A 19,684-nucleotide genomic window follows, 5' to 3' on the forward strand; every position below is an offset into this window, starting at 1 on the left:
AAATATCAGTCACATGCTGTGGTGATACATATTGTCCCCTGCAATTTACACCCTGCCTCGTGTCATTAACCTTTTTTTATGTGGACAGGTAGTTGACACCTGTGATGGAACTTTTCCTCCTCCACCTTCACAGTATTCTCAGTGACACTCACGATTGGTTTTAAAAAGTAATTCTTCAGTGAACTGGTTGACTCTGCCACAGCTGTATTTGTAATCTTGTGGCACTGGTGTTTACAGACTGTTACTGTTCTCCCTGGAGAGACATGTTAACACATTGGAAGTGATCTGCATCAATTCTATCTGCTCATTTCTTTTAAATTAGGTAATTTGTTTCACTTGGTAACTGGAGCCAGCCACAACGTCACTGTTTATGAAAATTCAAGCCAACAACATATCCTCATCTTTGTGAGAAAATGTCCCATGAATAAAACATTGAGTGGCAAAACACACTGTAAGTGGAGAGCTTATGGCTGAAAGTCAGACCACAAAAATTTTACACTTAACCATAATTTAGGCAAGCTAATACACCTTTCACACCTACACAGTGAAGCAGGTTAAACATGCGTTGCCAGCCAATCTAAATAAGTCAACTCACTTCACCTAATCTTGCGTAGTGACCCTCCTCCAATCAAGTTTGAATGTGGTTCAGAGAATACTATTAAAGTGCTCATATTATGCTCATTTTCAGGTTTATAATTGTATTAAGAGGTTATATCAGAATAGGTTTACATGGTTTAATTTTCAAAAACTACTACTTACTGCACATTGCTGCAGCTCCTCTTTGCACCCTGTGTGTTAAGCTCTCTGTTTTAGCTACCGAGTGAGGCATCACACTTCTATTCCATCTTTGTTGGGAGTCGCACATGCACAGTAGCTAGGTAAGGACAACTAGCCAGTCAGAAGCAGAGTATGAGGGCGTGCCATGCTAGCAACTAGGCAGGCATTACGTTCGTCACAGAAGTAAAGGCTGGACTACAATAGAGGTGTTTGAAGCAGTTTGTGAACAGTGTTTTCTGTTGGACATGGTAAGTCCCTTTGGGGTGGACTTTGGGCTTTTTCACCTATAACGTGCACAAAAAAGACATAACACAATAAAGGAAAGGGAAAAAGCATAATATGAGAACTTTAACCATATTAATTTAATTTAGTGTTATTAATATTTAACATAGATTTAACGAACTATCCAACTGATCTGACAAAGGAAGAAAGAGACAGAGAGCACATGAGAGAGAGAACAAGTGCATTGAAAAAGCTAAAACATATCTCTATCTGGTACCTATGCAATATAGTTGAAAGTATTGAATTATAGTTGAAGGCTTGAGTGTTTGAACGGTAACAGCCACCGATTAACCTATGACAGCAGTCTCCTGTTAAATAACCAGTGTTGTAGGAAGTATTAAGATGCTTTATATAAGTGAAAATACTAATGACACTGTAAAAATGTAAAAGAAATTCAGTTACTTCTGTCTTTATTTTGACTATTGTCTAGCAAGTGGTCACTGATTTTTCTAAGATCAGCCGCTCTGCTTTGTTCATCCTGCATTCTGTATCATCACAAATTTATTAGATGGCCTCCAAGAAAAAGGGAGACAGAAAGCCGCATGCATCTGATCTGTGCCTTATAACACATCTGATTGTGCAATTAAAGCTACAGGGGATTTAAAATCAGAGAGCTTGAACTGTCAGAAGCAGCAATGATTCAACCAAAGGTCTTCTATATTTAGTTTGCATCAGGCACGGCGCCAGGATTCCAGTTTTGGATGGGCCAGACCAATTGTGGGTGGGCCTTAAATTAAAAACGTTATCAAATCCCTGTTTAACCTAATACAAATGACTGGCTAATATACTGTTATATTATATATATTATATTACATAATAAAGATTGTAATAGCTTGATGCTATTTATATGTTGTTGCATTGTAAAAAGTTTCGGTGCAAAGGACGGACCTATCCGCGATCGCTCTCCTTGGTTCTGACCAGAAGAAGAGCGCTTTGGACTCTCCATTACCACCATACCTGGCTGTGCTATAGCGCATCTCTCCTAACCTAAGGCCTATAGACTGTAAAAGGGGTCAGGAATCTAATATTTCCCCAAAACACAGTTTAGTTCTGCTCGTATAACATGAGGCCGAATATTTCACAAATCTTTTCAATTGTTTTAAGTTTTCATCAACAACACTGCCCGACAGTTTCAATCAATACTCGGTCACAGAACAACGTCATCTGTCATGTAAAACAAGACTCAAGTTATTTCCTTACTTTAGTGTGATGATTCATGTTATAAACATGTTTAACAAACAAATAAATCGCATTAACAAGCCCCCTAAAGCATTATTGGCCATAACAAGAGAAAACCATGAGGGAACAACAACTTGACAACAGTAACAAGCTGTTTTGGAAATAGAACTGCGCCTACAGCTCTGTAGCGGGTTATTAATTGATTATTTTAATCCATATATCTCATATAACGACATAATACAATACAGGCAGTATTCACAGCCTTCACATACCTTACTGTTATCCTCTGGCGGTCCTACACAATTAAACTCCCTAAAGCAGAAGAAGTGACCGGATACTTTAGCACTGGTTGAGTTGCGGGCTCATCCATAGGGGCTATATCATCCACTCGCGAGGCAGAGGCAAAGGCACTATAGCACCAGCGCTGCTCGCACTAGCCGCGCTAACCGCGCTAGCATCGCTAGCATCGCTAGCATCGCTAGCATCCTGCGGTTCGCCGAGACAAAGATGTGCTCGCCGTTGTGGATCTCAGCTCTCCTTCATCTCCTGGTTGCAGCGATGACTCTGAGAACGTTTGTGCACGTTTAAGGTACCTAAACAACGACTGTTGCAACCTTGTCCTTTACTGGAAATGATTGTCACACTCTCAGATCACTGGGAGCTAGCCTAGCATACTGAAGAAGTAAATTTGAAGTGTCCGCAGCTCAAGGCCAGATAAGCCGCGCGGACTCCACCGCTTGCTGTGACAGCTCTATGCTCCTCGTTACTCGCTTTAGGTGCAAGTTTTAAGAGTTATAAAAGAGTTACGCAGCAGTCAAGGGAATCAGATTAGAAAAAGAGCTTTAATGTGCACGAAAGAAAATCAACACACAAGAAAGACAGAGCAAGTACCGGTAAGCTTGCTAAAGATTCCTTTGTCTAACTCCACTTTTTATTGTCCAAAAAGAGAGATCCTCCTCCTGAAAAATGCTCCAATGATCACACTCAGAACATGCGTGTAAAGCTTCAATTGGCTACTTTTTAGGCCTAAGACAACCTCTTCTGGGGATTTTCCACTGTATGATGTCATTTTGCTGATCTTGCATTTTGAATGTTTACGCTTAAGGCGTTTTTGGTATGAACTTTTCACCGGATGGACTATCCCCAACTAGCGCGACTGCTTCAGTGGTATATCATTGTGGCTATTAGCTACTGTATCGCGGCAGACTTATCTGTGGATGACTGCAGCTACACAGCAACTGAAGCCTGTATGAGGGGGGAGAGTCTATGTGTAGGAGTGAAGAAGGCAGCCGCTGGAAGCACTAAGACCAAAGAAAGTCTATGACTCCCAGCAGGCAGACACATTGACATCTCTTATCTGTATCACATTGATATACGTTGTATATGTCCCCATAATTCAATTAAAAACCAGATTTATCATATTTTTGCCACAACAATACCTACAAGCTACATCCGATCCGAACCTCACTGTCTGCTGAACTTGCGCAGAAACATAAAATTAGACATTAGTTTTTTTAAATTGTTTTTGAAAACTAAACATTTAGACAATTTTAGCACAAATTATGAGATTATTTGCAGATTTTTAATAATTCTTCACCAAATTATAATATATTAATTAATTAATGTTTTTTGAGGAAATGTTTTGGGTGGGCCTGTTGAAAAGTGGGTGGGCCTAGGCCCGTCAGGCCCACCCATAATGCCGTGGCTGGTTTGCATTAAATCTGTTTAACTCCAAAGGTGTGGGTGAAGTGGCTTTTAGGCACTGCTGTTCTACTGTATATCACTGCTTTTCAAATGCATCTATCCTGGATAAGAATTCAGACCTCAAACAGGAAGGAAAAACACGAAGAGAACAGAGGATACAGTTAGTTTGCAGGTACATTTGACAGTAATTTTTGTTTGACATTACATCACAGATTTGACCCTAAACAGGTTGAAGACTAATTATGGCCAGTCGCATTCAACCTTGGTCGGAGGAGGGTCACTAAGCCAGGTTAGGTGACGTGTGTTGACCTATTCAGATTGGCAAAGGTAAAGGAGCTTCACCAGGAGGGTGTAACTTAACAGTAAACCTTGACCCAAAGTTATACAGAAGCTGCGTTTTCTTAAAATAAGGCTTAACTTTTTTTTTTAAATGTCTGAGTAAGTGCAATTTTTCTTAAAGCAGCTATAAGAATATTTTTTTATAATAACAATGGATCAAATTACATTGTAACAATTGTTAAGGGATTACTTGTAGTGATGAACCTACAGAGAATTATCAACTGAATCTGCAGCTCCCCTCGACTTTACAGAGTTGTATAGACAGTTTCGGCTCATTGTTTAGTTGTCCGGCTGCAACCTTACTGTTTTGGTTCGCTCTCACCGCTCTCGTAGAGTTTTTTCGGCTGAAGCAGAAAGCTGTTTTCAGTGAAAAACTTCTAAAGCCCACAGTATACCTGCTTAGCACCAAACAGCAAACTGGTATACATAGTGGAGCATTTAGCAGCTAAAGAGCCATTTTACTCATGAGTTGGTAGAGACTAAAAGCAGAGCTAAAAGAGAGGGAATAATAAAATTAATTATGATGCTGCTCTGTAACTGTTGGATGTCTAAATACGTATTTGCTAACAAGTTCCACACTTATGAGGCAATCTACCTTAAAAAATTGGTTCTGATTGTTTCCAAGTCTGCCATGTATGTATGTTGAGAAAGTTATTGATCCCTACTGTTAGTACTGGCCATGAAGCAAACTACACTGTAAAACATGAAATCCATGCAAACAACTTTCAGACTTACAGCTCGTACTGAAAATAAATTAAATGTCTGAAAAATCAAGACCATTTACCTTGACACAAATTTGAAATGGTGCTTGATAAGATTATTGATCTTGCTTTAGAATAAAATAATATTTGATCACCCTTAAATAATATATATCGGTAACACTTTACAATAAAGGTACATTAATTAGCATTACTTAATGCATTAATAAGCATTCATTAACCGTTAATTACAGTTAAATAAGGTGTCTAGTAAACATTTATTAACAATGCTCATGTTTGTGAACTAAGGTATTAATTGATGCATTATTTACCATTCGTTAATGCCTTAACTAACTGTTAAATACAGTTAATTAAGGTGTATATTTTACCATTAGTTAATGCAATATTAAGCCTTGAATAACTGTTAGTAAAAGTTAACTAAGGTGTCTATTTTAACATTACTTATTGTAATAATAAGCCTTTACCAACTGTTAGCAATAGTTAAATAAGGCATCTGTTTTACAATTAGTAAATGCAATTTTAAGCCTTGACTAACTCTTAATAACAATTAACTAAGGTGTCTATTTTAACATTATTTATTTTACTAATAAGCCTAATGTGGAAATAACAGCTAACTAAAGTGTCTAACTTTCTGGTATTGATTGATTCATTGTTTAATGGTTTGTAATATGCTATTAGTTATTACAGTAATAAGCATCACTTAACAGTTAATCATACAATATTAAACATTAGGTAAATGTTGACAAACGTCTCTTCATAACATCAACTAAGGGTTTACTTGTTAATTAAGGTATTTCCTAATATTACTAGGTGGTTGATAAAGACGTTTGACAGCATGTATGTCTTAAGGTTCACAGCCAAGCCATCTCATTATGAGAATACTGTTTTTATTGTTTATTTATGGGTTATGGTTGTCCACATACTTTTGTCCACTATATTTGTCCATCCTAACATATGACTTACTTTTGGTAGAGGGTGAGCTCAGTGAAAAGACTCCATAGTCTCCATGCAAAGGTTTGCTTGTTCCTTTGTCTTCATGCAGACATTAACTTAACGCCCAACCTATATAAATTATTGTGCATGCTATATAAGCATTACTTAACCATAACTGGTGACTTGATTAATGTATAATAATACCGAATCAGCATTACTAAACCATAATTAAACAGTTATTAATGCTCTTTGATAGCCTTACTGTAAAGTTGAGAACATATGCACATTAACTATCAATTGATTAATGTATAATAATACTGAATAAGCATTACTAAACCATAACTAAACTGTTATTAATGCTCTTTGATAGCCTTATTGTAAAGTTGAGAACATGTGCACCTTAACTAACGTGATAAATGTATAATAATACTGAATAAGCATTACTAAACCATAACTAAACAGTTATTAATGCTCTTTGATAGCCTGGAAATCCAGACCCAAATCCGAAAGATTAAGGGTCTGGCATTGAGTAATGAAAATGGCCCAACTTGAGGGGCGGCACCAAACATGCATTTGAAAATCTCACTGCACGCAATTGGATAACACTACGACCAATCACAACAATACACGAGGTGACATATCCAGAGCCCCATACGCTTAGCTACCAGCGGAGCTAACTAGTAGATTAAACTGTTGTCATCTGTTTAGCTCACCTCTGGCCCGCATATATCAGATACACCAATGTGATTGGTGCAGCTCGGCTACAAGGGCATAGGTAATGAGCATCGTTACTCAATGACAGAGTGACTCACTGAGCAAATTCAAATTGTGCTTTCGCGAGAAGTCTAGATTTCCAGGGTAGTTCTTTAATAGCCTTATTTTAAAGTTGCGAACATATGCACCTTAACTATCACTCTACTAATGTATAATAATACTTAAATTGAGACTGCTAGCTAAACTATCTATCAACTGGTTCTTCAGCTCAAGGAGAGGAAGCTCATAGACATTGCCAAGCAATGTAAACAAGCTGTTGATGTTGATGAAGCCATTTTTTTAAAAGTACAGCAGTTGAAAGATATTCAAGAGCTTCTGCCAATAAAAAACATTAAAATAATTTGCCTCATGCAGGCATTTATATTGTTATAAAGTTATAAAGTGATACAGTTCACGTTAAAGTTAATTAATACCCAATCCTATAATTGTATAGACCACTGCAATGTTTTCTTTATGATTCATTCCTTTTGGAGGCACTGTAATTGTATTATAAATTACAATAGCAAGTGGCAATTTGTAGTGATTGTTGATCTACATTTTGTATGAATAATTGTTTTTTCTTTTAACATGTAGCATATGGTCTCTTTTTTGGGTGGATAACAGATGGTTGTCTAAAAACATATTTCCATTTGGTTTACTACTGTTGAATGACAGTGACAGTTTAATTAATTATGGTGAATTAATGCACAATTACTCAAGGGGTATATGCTTTCGTCTTTAAAATATTGCTCACATCGAGCATTAATAGCTGGTTAACTATGGTTAAGTGATGTTTTAGCAGCACTAGTATGCATTTATCAAGTCTAGGTTAAGGTGCATATGTTCTCAACTTTCCAATAAGGCTAAGATCATTAATAACTGTTTATTTAATTATGGTTTAGTAATGCTTATTCAGTATTATTATACATTAATCAAGTGGCCAATTATGGTTAAGTAATGCTTATGTAGCATGCACAATCATTTATATAGGTTTGGCTTTAAGTTAATGTCTACATGAAGAAAAAAGGAGCAAGCAAACCTCTGCATGGAGACTATGGAGTCTTGTCACTGATCTCACCCTCTACCAAAAGTAAGTCGGTCAAGTAAAGGCCGTTTTACAGTTGTGCGGAGGCTCCACGCAGAGCTCTCGCCTTAGCCTACGTAAGTGGCCTGATGTTTATACTTGTGCGCTGGTGTGTGAATCAAGCCGGCATGTGTGTGTGTGTGGGGAGTGGGTGCAAGGGAGAAGTGAGAGAGTGACGGCGATTAGCTTTGGAGCGAGTATCGACTCTAGAGTCATAGTGAGAGAAACAAAGTGTCTCCGCTGTGTTTTCTGACCACGGTCTGAAATCTGGAGCAGGAAAAGTTAACCCTCTTCTTGATTTCACGTTGTTTATGGAGAAGGAGAACCAGGAAATGAGCTGGGGGAAATGCAACGCTACCAAGCCATGGCCAAGCGGCGTGCGTCGCTGCGACGTGTGCGCATCAGGCTATGGTGTAGGCTACGGTGTAGGCTACGGTGTAGGCTACGGTGTAGGCTACGGTGTAGGCTACGGCGTAGGGTCCAGTGTAGACGCAGAGGGGTCTGCGGGGGTCTGCGGGGCTACGCCGTCGATTTTACGCACAACTATAAAATGGCCTTAAGTTGGAGGATGGACAAATATAGTGGACAAAAGTACGTGGACAACCCTGACCCGTAAATAAACAATAAAATCAGCTTTCTCATAATGAGATGGCTTGGCTGTGAACCTTAAAACATACATGCTATCAAACATATTTATTTACCACCTAGTAATATTAGGAAATACCGCAAGTAAACCCTTCAAGAGACGTTTGTTAACATTTACCTAATGTTTAATATTGTATGATTAACTGTTAACTGATGCTTATTACTGTAATAACTAATGTAAATAGCATCTTACAAACCATTAAACAAGGAATCAATCAATACCTTAGTTAACATTAACATTAGTAAATGATAGTTAGACACTTTAGTTAGCTGTTATTTCCAGTTTAGGCTTATTAGTACATTAACTAATGGTAAAATAGACACCTTAGTTAACAGTAATTAACAATTAGTTAAGACATTAACTAATGGTAAATAATGCATAAATTAATACCTTAGTTAACATGAACAAACATAAACATTGTTTACACATTTTTATTAGACACCTTATTTAACTGTAATTAATGGTTAATTAATAATTATTAATGCATTAAGTAATGCTAATTAATGTACCCTTATTGTAAAGTGTTACCGATATATCTTTAGAATTGCCCTTTTTTCAGTATTTGGAATAAATATACAACTCACCCATCCAAGTCATCTATTAATGCTTCCAGCTGTGAAAAAACTGTAAACTTTGAATTGAAAAATGAGGGCTTAGGAAATGACATTACATTATATAGCTTACACACAGGAGTTATTTCTAGCAGAGTATAGACCCAGCCGGTGCCACCCTTTCACGTCATTTGTCTAAAAGCCTTAAACAAATATTGGGCAACATATTGTGCTCCTTCTCAAGGCAGCACCAGGTCAACATTGTGCTCTCGCTCTGTTTCATGTGCAAAGGCATTTGTAGCTACATTAATTTCCATTTTGTTTCATAAGTCTTTAATCCCTCACAGTTACATGAAGATGTGGTTGAGTGGATCTAATTGCAGACTCACGTCCCACCTGTGCAATTACAAATCTACAGAAAGATAGAAATTTTGTGAAGAGAAAGAAATTATTCTCTCTGGTGTATTTATGAGCAGCGAGGCCTAACATTGTCTTTGCTCGAAGCTGCTCCATTGTCTTTGCTGTTGAGCCTGTCCAGATCATGTAACATGGATTTTACAAAGTGAAAGAAAGGATACTGACTGTGGGGAAGGGCTTCTTCAACATATTTGTGTGCAAAATTGTTGAAACACTCCTGTCTCACATCCATAGGCTGAAATTCCATGACATCTTTCCAACCCCATTAGTAACACAATATGCTTGTGAATGGCTCATTATTGGATTATGCTGCTTAGTTTCATTAGCAGTGCAGTGCAGTATCAGTGCTGCTCCAGTATATGGCTTTTACATTACTAGCCTTGCATACTATTTAGTGTGCTTTTATCACTCAATTGCAAATATGTACTGTAATAATGGAAAAAGAATGACGATGAGTGTGTCATGCTTTATTTTTAAACACGACTTAGAGTCTGCACACTAGCAGCTCTCTGAGGCTGTACTCAGGCACAGCTGTGCTTTGAACTAAATGCTAACCTTGGTATGCTAACATGCTGATGTTTAGCAGGTTATGTTCACCATCTTAGTGTTACATCCTAACATTTGCTAATTAGCAGTGAAAACAAAGTACAGCTAAGGCTGATGGGAATGTAATAGATTTGCAGGAATTTGGTCATAAATCAAAGAAATGTTGCACTGATGATGGCTCTAGATAAAGTTAATACAAATCCTGTTGAAGGGCACATTGTTGTCTGTGCCAAATCCCATGGCAATCCATCCAATAGTTGTTGAGAAATCTCACTCAAAACCACACATTCTGACCTCAGGAAGGTGCTAGAGATAAGGCCAAGGAGATCACAAAATTGTAGGATACATCGTCTAGGAAAAGCCTGCTCTCATGAACCATTCGTTCAAAAACCTACAAAAAGTTAAGCACTGTAATTCGTAAGCATTCCACGTTTTTTTTTGTGCTGTATTCACAACATTAACAGGGGTGGATGGTTGGGAGTTAACATGCAGGACTTTCAAGCCAGAGAGCGGAGTTTGCTTCCTGGAGAAAACTAAAGCCTTTCACCCAGGAAATGCATGGTCCTTGAAGAGTGTTTTAGTTCTGTGTAGGCCTATGTAGCCTACTGTATTTATACAGTCATGACATGCTCTTTGTAATCCTTGTATCAGCAGAGGGTATTTTGATAAATGCAACAGTATGTTGTCCTTTTCTGTGGCTGCCCTTAACAAGTCACTGGTGGTTGACAAGGAAGACAATAATTACCACCAGCCATGGAGAAAATTCTGCTTCTATTGTAAATATTATTTTTTTTATAACAGAATAAATTATCTTTTTGAAAAAGCTTTTACAGGTCCCATGGCATAAACATTTCACTTTATGAGTTTTTTTTAACATTAATATGAGTTCCCCCATCCTGCCTATGGTCCCCCAGTGGCTAGAAATGGTGATAGGTGAAAACCGAGCCCTGGGTATCCTGCTCTGCCTTTGAGAAAATGAAAAGGTCAGATGGGCCGATCTGGAATCTTGCTCCTTATGAGGTCATAATGAGCAAGGTTACCTCCCCTTTCTCTGCTTTGCCCGCCCAGATAATTTGGCCCACCCATGAGAGAGAGAGACATCATGGCTTTCAAACGAGCAAAGTGGCAGTTGGTCAAGGCCACAACCCCACCCTCCACCTTGCCCCTCCCACTCTCCTCCTCAATAGCTACAGACTCAGAAATGGCACATACTAAGGAAAGCTCATTGTGGGACTGGTTCTAGTGACAGTAATTCTGCACCAAGGCTAAATTTCGGGAAAGATACTTCAGATACAGTATTAGGGGACCACTAAGGCCTATATAAAAGCATCCAAAGAGTACCATGTCATGGGACCTTTAAGGTTTGGTAAGAAAAATTAATTATTGTGTGAATATTGTGTGTGTGTGTGTGTGTGTGTGTGTGTGTGTGTGTGTGTGTGTGTGTGTGTGTGTGTGTGTGTGTGTGTGTGTGGGCGCGCACATACATGTATGTTCAAGGACTTTTCTGATCAGGACACTAAGTGTGACCAAGGAACAACATGCATTTTCTTTGTATCCATTTTTATACAATTTTATATAGCACCATTAGTTGGTTGACTGAACCACAGATGAGCTATGCTTTACAGAATCCAAATTACACTAGAGCCATTTTTCATTCTGTGGAGCTCTTCACAGGCAAAGAGCCATAGATGGGCCTGTTCACTTTCCTTATTTGTCCTTGTCTGCTGGAGGTTGCCGCTGGCTGACATAGCCTGATTTTAAGTGGACATCAATCTCGATGAAGAGGCAGAGGCCCAGAGTAATATTACCTTCTCAGATTGTTTTAGCTGTTGAGCAAGACAATGCAAATAAGCATGTTTCACATGCCAAACTTAAACATTAACATCTAATATTAAACAAAACAAATTTGGATAATGCTGCGGTTTCAGGCCATTGTGCCACTTTTTAGTTTTACATGTCATGCAGGCACAGTCTCACTTGTTGTTTTTAAAATCCTCAGCTCTGAATAGGACAAGATGCGTTTATTTGCATGGCTGTGTCGTGATGATAAAAAGATTTCCTCCGGCTGGCCAGTGGCCTATCTCAGTGCTGCAAAAGTGATGCAGGGAAAATTTGGCTCAGAGTGGCAGCCATGCCACAGCGGACTGGACTTCATGCACTCCTCATAAATGATGGTCATTAATTCTCCATGTAGGTAGAGTTTTTTCCACATGCGGCGTAGGAGCCCTTCCTCTGGGACAAAGCCATTCCCTAGCCTGACTCAACCCAATCAGCACCACTTCTCATTCTTCTGCTCTCTTCTTGCTCTCTCTCTCTCTCTCTCTCTCTCTCTCTATCTCTATCTCTCTCTCTCTCTCTCTCTCTCTCTCTGTTCCTGTCGCTCCCTGTCTGCTCTCCCTCAGTTATGTATGAAGACAAAGTTCCTGGCCCCCTCTGTTTGTCGAGCCCATCTGATAAGTTGCAGAAAAGTCGCCATGGTTTCCATCGTCTCTGATGCTAGAGGCACTCTTCTTTTCTCTTATGAAACATGAGTTGTTCCCAGTTGGCTCTCTTGACCTACATTTTCAGTATTTGCACTTGGCAGTTTTTAAGCTTACGCTTGAATTGAGATTGTTTTTAATGTGTTTGTTATCAAGTAAGCAGACATACCTGAGGCAGATGAATGAATTTACATCAAAATCAGATTAAACAGCAAGCTATATGGCAATGTCAGGTTCAAATTATAAAAAATATACAAGAACAAAAACAAAGCTGCCTAAATTCCAGTTTAGCATCATGAAACACATTAAAGAAGCTGCTCAGCATAAATGCTAATAGACTATTAGTATAAAATCTTAATTATTTTTGTTGGATTTTTATGCTGGTACAGGTGTCATATATACTAAGACCATATGGTTGCACAGTGGTGTGATTGAAGTGCTCCTTCAGAAAACCATTTGGCGCCAACATAGTCTCTGTATTAAAATTTCAGCAAGTGTCACAGGCTATTCAATCTTTCTATGTTACCAAACAGAAGAGCTCTTCAAAGGCTCAGACTTTGACATAATTGGAAAGGATATCGAGCCAGAGCTGCGCTAATGTTTCACAGCTCTTTTCCTCTGCCATTAGCAATCTCAGGACAGGCCTGCTATCAAAGAACTGTCTGATTTGTTTTTGTTTATTTATGTTCAGTATTTGTCTCCTATATCCCCTTTAAGTCTTTGGCTACCTTTACACAGAGTATCAGTCATTATCTTTTCAACTAAGGCCTATTGTTTTCATATATGTGGTTTTTACAGTGTCGGTCACTGCTTTTTGCACTGTTCTCTGGAATTTTATCTGTGCCTTTACCGCTTGGGAATAAATTATACCATTCTCTTATGATGGGTGGGGTGATGGGAGCAGCAAGCCAAAATAAATATAAAAAACAACACTCTTACTTACTGTATTTCAGTGCGGATAAAATAAACTAATGAGGCAGTCACAAGCACGTCAGAGGTCATCGTTTCCTTAGTCTCTAAATGGCAGGATGACCTTATTTAGTATGGACATAATTGTAGAGTCATTACAACAGCCTAGTGGTGAGGTCTTGTCCTGGGAGGTCTATGGATGGAGAAACCTCTCCTGACAGACTACTTAAGTACTGTCTCCAGATCTGGGACTCGCTCAGTTATGAGTTAGTGGTTTGGTGATGTCCAACTCCCTGTGGCACTCCATTCAAATGCAGAACTGCCATTACAGAGACAGTGGTACATTATTATCACATTAGTATATAAACCCTGCGAGCGTGAGAGCACTTTACCACTGTTTCTGTTTCATGGCAATATCAATTGACGCACTTAACCTCTAAAAGTCGACAGCTGTTGCCTAACCACTTTGAGCTACTGTGAAAGCTGCACCATCACAGCTGTAAATATAACATTTTTTAACTGAACATTTCTTTTTAAAATGATCAGAGGCGTTAATTGAAAGTGATAAAAACAAATAGACTCTGGAGATGATAATGGTAAGTGTCTCATGTTCAACGAGGCCTTCTGGCTGGTGTCCACACAAGGATAGTAATGAGCCATTGACCTTATAGTATTCATGGCCTGCCCGGATGTAAAAAAAAAAAAGAAGAAAAATGCTAGGCTTTCAAAAGTTTAATTAAATCAATTAGTCATCAGCACTATTTGTTGCATGCAACATAACAACATTTTGTTGACGTGATTGAATTAATCTACATAAAAATTGAATTTGCCCCGAGAAGCATTCATGCTTCATAAGTGTGTGTTGGTGGACTGTGATGAGAGGTGGAGGTAATGGACAATACTGTGTAGTTTTCAGAAGGCAAGATGCAATAGTTTGCTGTTTGAAGCTATGACCGTAGTCTTTTAAATGTCAGAAAATAGTGAAAAATGCCCATCACAATTCCCCAGAGCCCAAAATGATGTCTTCACGTTGCTTGTTGTATCTAACTTACAGTCAAAATACCCAAAATATTCAGTTTACAGTGATATAAGATAAAGAAAACCAGCACATCCTCACATTTGAGAATCTGGAACAAATTTTGGTCATTTTGCATAAAAAATGACTTAAACAGTTGCCAATACATATTGTTTTGATTAATTGTTTTAGTACTGATTAGGTAGGCATAGCATTTTAGCATTTAAAAAAAAGCATTTAAATACAAGTTAGCAATATGGAAATGAAACTTTATTTCTTTAGTTGTCCAAGGAGTCAACCTGCTTCTTCTTCTATGCGAGCTGACAGAGCCTGACACAATGCCAATCAAGAAAACACAAGCAACATGGCAAATCAGAAATAAATTAGGAAAACACTAACAGCAGTTTGACAACTCGTGCATTGCATTTTGGAAAGCACTTCAAATACAGAAAACATAAGCAAATACAGACAACCCTTACAATCTAAATGCAAGCAATTACTAGCAGAAAATACACGCAAATGCAGAAATACTGTAAATGCACACAACCGAACTGATCTGCATCACAGTATCCAGGGACATGAGTGGAATCCTTCTTGCTTGTATTTGATGATTATGTTATGCTCATTTGCAGTGAACTTCTAATTGTGTAATCAAACGTGTTAATATGTTTTCTCTATTTGCTTGTATTTTCTTAAGTTGCAGTGCACTGAGTTATCTCAAGTGATACTAATATTGGACCCTGCCACATCATACTTGACAGGAGTGTGTTACTGAGCATGTGAATGGGACTACATAATACATCTTGGACAAAATTGGACAATTTGTGCTATGTTGAAGGTTATTTTTGTATGCAAGTGCTTGACCAGTTAGATACCAGTGAAAAGTGTTTCTCCAACTGAATGTGTGTCTGTTTGCATCTCTGTTCCATCCGTCCCTCCCACACCCCACCTTTTACCACTGTTATTACAGATGCCATGCTGCTGGTGGCACAGAGGCTGGAGGGACCTTTCAACATTGAATCTGTCATGGAGCCTATTGATGTCAAGATTTCAGAAGCCATCATGAATATGCAAGATAACAGTGCCCAGGTCTCCTACAGGGTAGGTCAATTGGGTTTATTCTCCAGAGAACTAAGCAACACCTCCGACAGGCTGTTGAAGTCCAACTTGAAGCGTAATTAAGAGGGGATCTTGGGGCTGGGCTGTGTCTAAGGTGTGTAGTACAACACATTCTAATTATGTCCAAGTTTAGGTCCTATATTTGAATTATATGTTTCAATTTGGTCAGATAATCTTAGTTCAACTAACAGTAGTTAATGTGTTTCCTGTGTTTTACTGCATTTTTCTTTGCCCACAAAATTGTATTTAGAAAGAAAAAGAAAAAAAATTGTAGGTGGTTTGAAGATTTTTTTCTGCCTACGCAGTTTTAGATGCCTGTTCTCATTCAAAGCTAATTGCTCTGTTGGCTTTCCCATGCAACAGATGTTTTGTTTATCTGTTAAGTATATGTGGTATTTTCCCAAAAGCCCGTAAAAACTTAACTCTGTCATCCTAAATAGCATTGGTCACAACTCCAAGTTGAATCACCTATCTACGTGGTTACCTCAACTTGACAAAAAGCACTGTCACGCTGGTAATGTGGGGTGAATGCTTCACAAGACCTTAACAAAACAGTATGTTTTCCCTATTTTCCGCTTCCCAAGTAATTTAAACCCCTGACAATTGGGTGCCCATGTTTTTGTAATTGCAGGTTTTTCAAGGCTGTGGCCAGCCAAAACCCGCAGGAATGACTAGGTCTACACGTGGTGTTTCGGATGTGTTCAACGCTCGCTTCAGGCCATACAGCCCAGAGGAGCGGCCTACCACTGCAGCTGGCACAAGCCTAGACAGACTGGTAAGGAGACAGAGCCAATGCTGCTGTTTTTAGGCGAGACACTGCTTCAGTGTAAACATCATTTGTCTTTTTGACTTGACACTGTTGATTAAAGCTGGTGATTTGCCGTCGTAAGCCCCTGGAGCCGGAAATTAATTCTTTGTACTCCTCCTCCATTCAGGCCCCTCTATCGATTTGTGTTTGTTAACGAATCAACAGCTTTACCCCAAGAGGGCAGCGGAAGGTGCGCTGCGCTGCGTTCAGTGCCCTTCTCATCTCTGTGTACTTGGCAAACAGAAAAGAAAGGGATGAAAGAAGAGATGGATAGATTTTGTGAGGCTGACCATATCAATTGTTTGCTGTAAAGCACACCTTTATTTTCTATCAGATTAGCTGTATGTTTGTTGGATTGAATCTTGATACATGGATTTCCATCTCAAACAACCTTGAAACCTAAAATGCTGCATCGGGGTAAAGGTTACCACGCAGCTGACACACATATTCAGCTGAGAGACAGTTCTCATCATGGATTACCTTTGCAGCCACAGTGCCCTTCTTTCATCCCCTCTAGCCCTTTTCAAAGTAGATCTTTTCAAATTGTATCTTAGCTATGTTGAAGAAACTAGAAACCAAAACAATTTTTTTTTTACATTATTGACCTGTTGACCTGAAAAGGAGCAAATGTATTAATTCAGTTTACTGGAATGGCAGTCTCGCCCACAGTGTTTAAAACATGCAAAATGAAATAGCATTGTGTCAGGTTAATAACAGGTTGATGAATACATTATTTGAAAAGAAGCAATTTTTGCCATCTGGCTCTTGGAATCCCACAACAATTAATTAGTTATTTGTTTTATTCAATGCTAATTATGTTTTTGCGCAATCTAATTCATTCTCCACATTTTTGATGTCTCATATAGCAGTTGTCTCTATAGCTTTGTATGTCCGTCAACGATTTCTTCCCCTTTCACTGAATTAATTAAGACTTTCTGTTTCCCTGCCTTTATGCTGCAAACCAGAGGATTGTTTGGAATGTGATGCAACACAGTGTAAGGTTCAACATTTTATACTCATTTCAATTCCATCTGCAACTGTTTGATGCATTATGACAGAGCAAAACTGACATTTTAATATTGTGAGGTTGGGGATACATATTGTGTTTTAAGCATTAATGATTTACAGCAAACAAGCATTGTTAACTGTAAATCCCAGTAGTATGTGGCACTTGGTGTGCTAAGTGTCAGTCAGGTTCTCATTTCCATCTCGCATGGGAGACAGTGTCACCTAGTCGCATAGGATTTCCTATTTTGTCTTTAATTTATTAGGGGATCTACTGCAGGAACTGTTAAGACCTCGATAATAGCCGCTGTGGTGTATTATAGCATCAGAGTATCAGCTGTTAAACATGGCATTTTACATTTGAGTTGCTAACACCACATGGATTGTTGAACACATGCCATGGTGTCCTCAGCTAGTGAGGATTCCTCTCTGGAGATCCAACACCCCATCTATTCTAGAGACATCCCAGTTAAAGACCCTCATTGCTATAGCTAATAGAGTCAACTCCTCGAGGAAGCCAACCAATCAGCAGGTGACCTGCTCCATCAGAACTGGCAGAGGGGAGAGCTGAAACCAGCATCTGCTGTAATGGTACAGTGAAGTAGGGGCTCCAGACTGCTCATGAATAAGCGGGCAATTAGCCTGCTTGGAGAATCTCACAAGATGGAGCTAAGTGACAGGAGCTCATTTTTAACATAATGATAACTAGACCAGTGTACCTGAGTGTTTTATTTGTTATTATTTTGTTATTTTTTTTTTTTTTTTTTTTTTTGGGGCTTTTGCCTTTAATTGATAGGAAAGCTGTGAAAGGGGGAGAGACAGGGGAGAAGACGTGCAGCAAAGGGCTGCGGGTTGGAATTGAACCCGGGCCACTGCAGTAAGGACTGAGCCTACAGGAAGCTGCAAATCATGACAATTCAGTAATATGCTGTAATGGGAGGTTGTTTGGTTCATAGAAAGAAAAATAAAATGCTTAGTTTGTCGTTTTGCTCGGTCCAGTTCACATCCATCATCTCAGCCGCAGTCAGAACAGAGCAAAATTAGCATTCATTTGGAGCCATAGTTCAGAAAAATATATATATATATATATATATATATATATATATATATATATATATATATATATACATGTATTCACTGTAATTAATATTCACTCTGCTTTTAGCTCTGTTTTTGGTCTACACTAATTCCTGAGAAAATATCTGGTTCTTCAGCTGCTTAATTGTCCACAATGTTCACCAGCTAGCTGTTAACTTTTTCTGCCTGCTGTTTGGTGCTGATCAGGTAGTGTATTCTGGGTTTATTAGGGCTTTTTCCTTGGAAACAGCAGCCTTGCTGCGTCCGCAAAAGTCATTGTTGATCAGATTGGTGAGAGTGAACCCAAACGGTAAAGTTACAGGCCTTAAAGCAGCACTATGTAACATTTCCCTCTTCTATCCCCCTACAGGTTGGAAGCGGAATTGTCCATTACATTACATTATGCAAGTTTGCCAGATCGGGTAGCGGATCTGTAGTTCGAATGAACTGGACAATGTAATGTAATGGACAATTCCGCTTCCAACCTGTAGGGGGACCAAAGCGGGAAAAGTTACATAGTGTTGCTTTAAAACCAAAACAATGAGCTGATACATGCTATAAAGCAGTGGTTCCCAACCTTTTTTCCTTGGCGCCCCCCCCTACTCATGTCTAAGAAAAGCTGAGCCCCCCTGCCCCCCCAAAGTTGAGGTAACTCTCGAGATAGAGCCTTACCTTCTTTTTTGATACAGAGCAGTTATCAGCACTTTTACGTTTCTCCTCCGTGTTTCATTCAAAAAATAGTGTTGCCGTGGCGGCAGGAAAAACGAGGATGATAGTAGCTAGCAGCTGACCTGATGACAGCAAGGGTCCCAGGTTAAAAGGTCCCGGAGGTTTGGCCTACAATTTTAAGCGAGAACAAAAATATATAGTTTTTATACAGACTTTTGTATACATTATATATTCTAGTGTATTATCATAATTTGTTTAATATGTGCAAATATTTTTTTTTACCTCAACCTCAAACCAGATAAAGACTTGTGCACCCCCTGTGATCTTTGCCGCCCCCCTGAGGGGTGCCCAGACCCCTGGTTGGGAACCACTGCTATAAAGCACAGTAATCCTGAGGGCCAAATGGTCTTTTGTTAACAAATAAGTATTGATTATAGAGGCCTATATATATATATATATATATATATACAATTTGTCTATTAATATTGTCAGTTAAAAAAAAATCACGCACTGTAAGAAATTGCAAATGGCACTTCATATCCACTCATATTTGACCATACGTGGCTGTTAAGCACATCAGATACTGTGTAAAGTGACAGCATGTGACAATCAAAACAGCTGAGTGTGGAATATCTTAAGGTGCCGCTCTTCTAACTGCAACTAGATGCTGGC

At 38.8% G+C, this 19,684-nt stretch overlaps 1 protein-coding gene across 2 annotated transcripts in view; it reads left to right on the plus strand.

The window, feature by feature from the left end:
* The window catches only part of LOC114564000 (glypican-6), a 90,789-nt gene that overhangs the window by 47,850 nt on the left and 23,255 nt on the right, over positions 1-19,684 (plus strand). The window contains exons 5-7 of one of the 2 annotated variants that reach the window (XM_028591087.1): positions 15,305-15,435; positions 16,085-16,228; positions 17,227-17,256. In XM_028591087.1, the coding sequence (XP_028446888.1) occupies positions 15,305-15,435; positions 16,085-16,228; positions 17,227-17,256 (305 nt within the window). The remainder of the gene's footprint in view (positions 1-15,304; positions 15,436-16,084; positions 16,229-17,226; positions 17,257-19,684) is intronic. The other variant, XM_028591088.1, reaches the window with a different exon arrangement.

This window comes from Perca flavescens, chromosome 11 (assembly GCF_004354835.1).
Source record: "Perca flavescens isolate YP-PL-M2 chromosome 11, PFLA_1.0, whole genome shotgun sequence".
Classification (NCBI taxonomy): domain Eukaryota; kingdom Metazoa; phylum Chordata; class Actinopteri; order Perciformes; family Percidae; genus Perca; species Perca flavescens.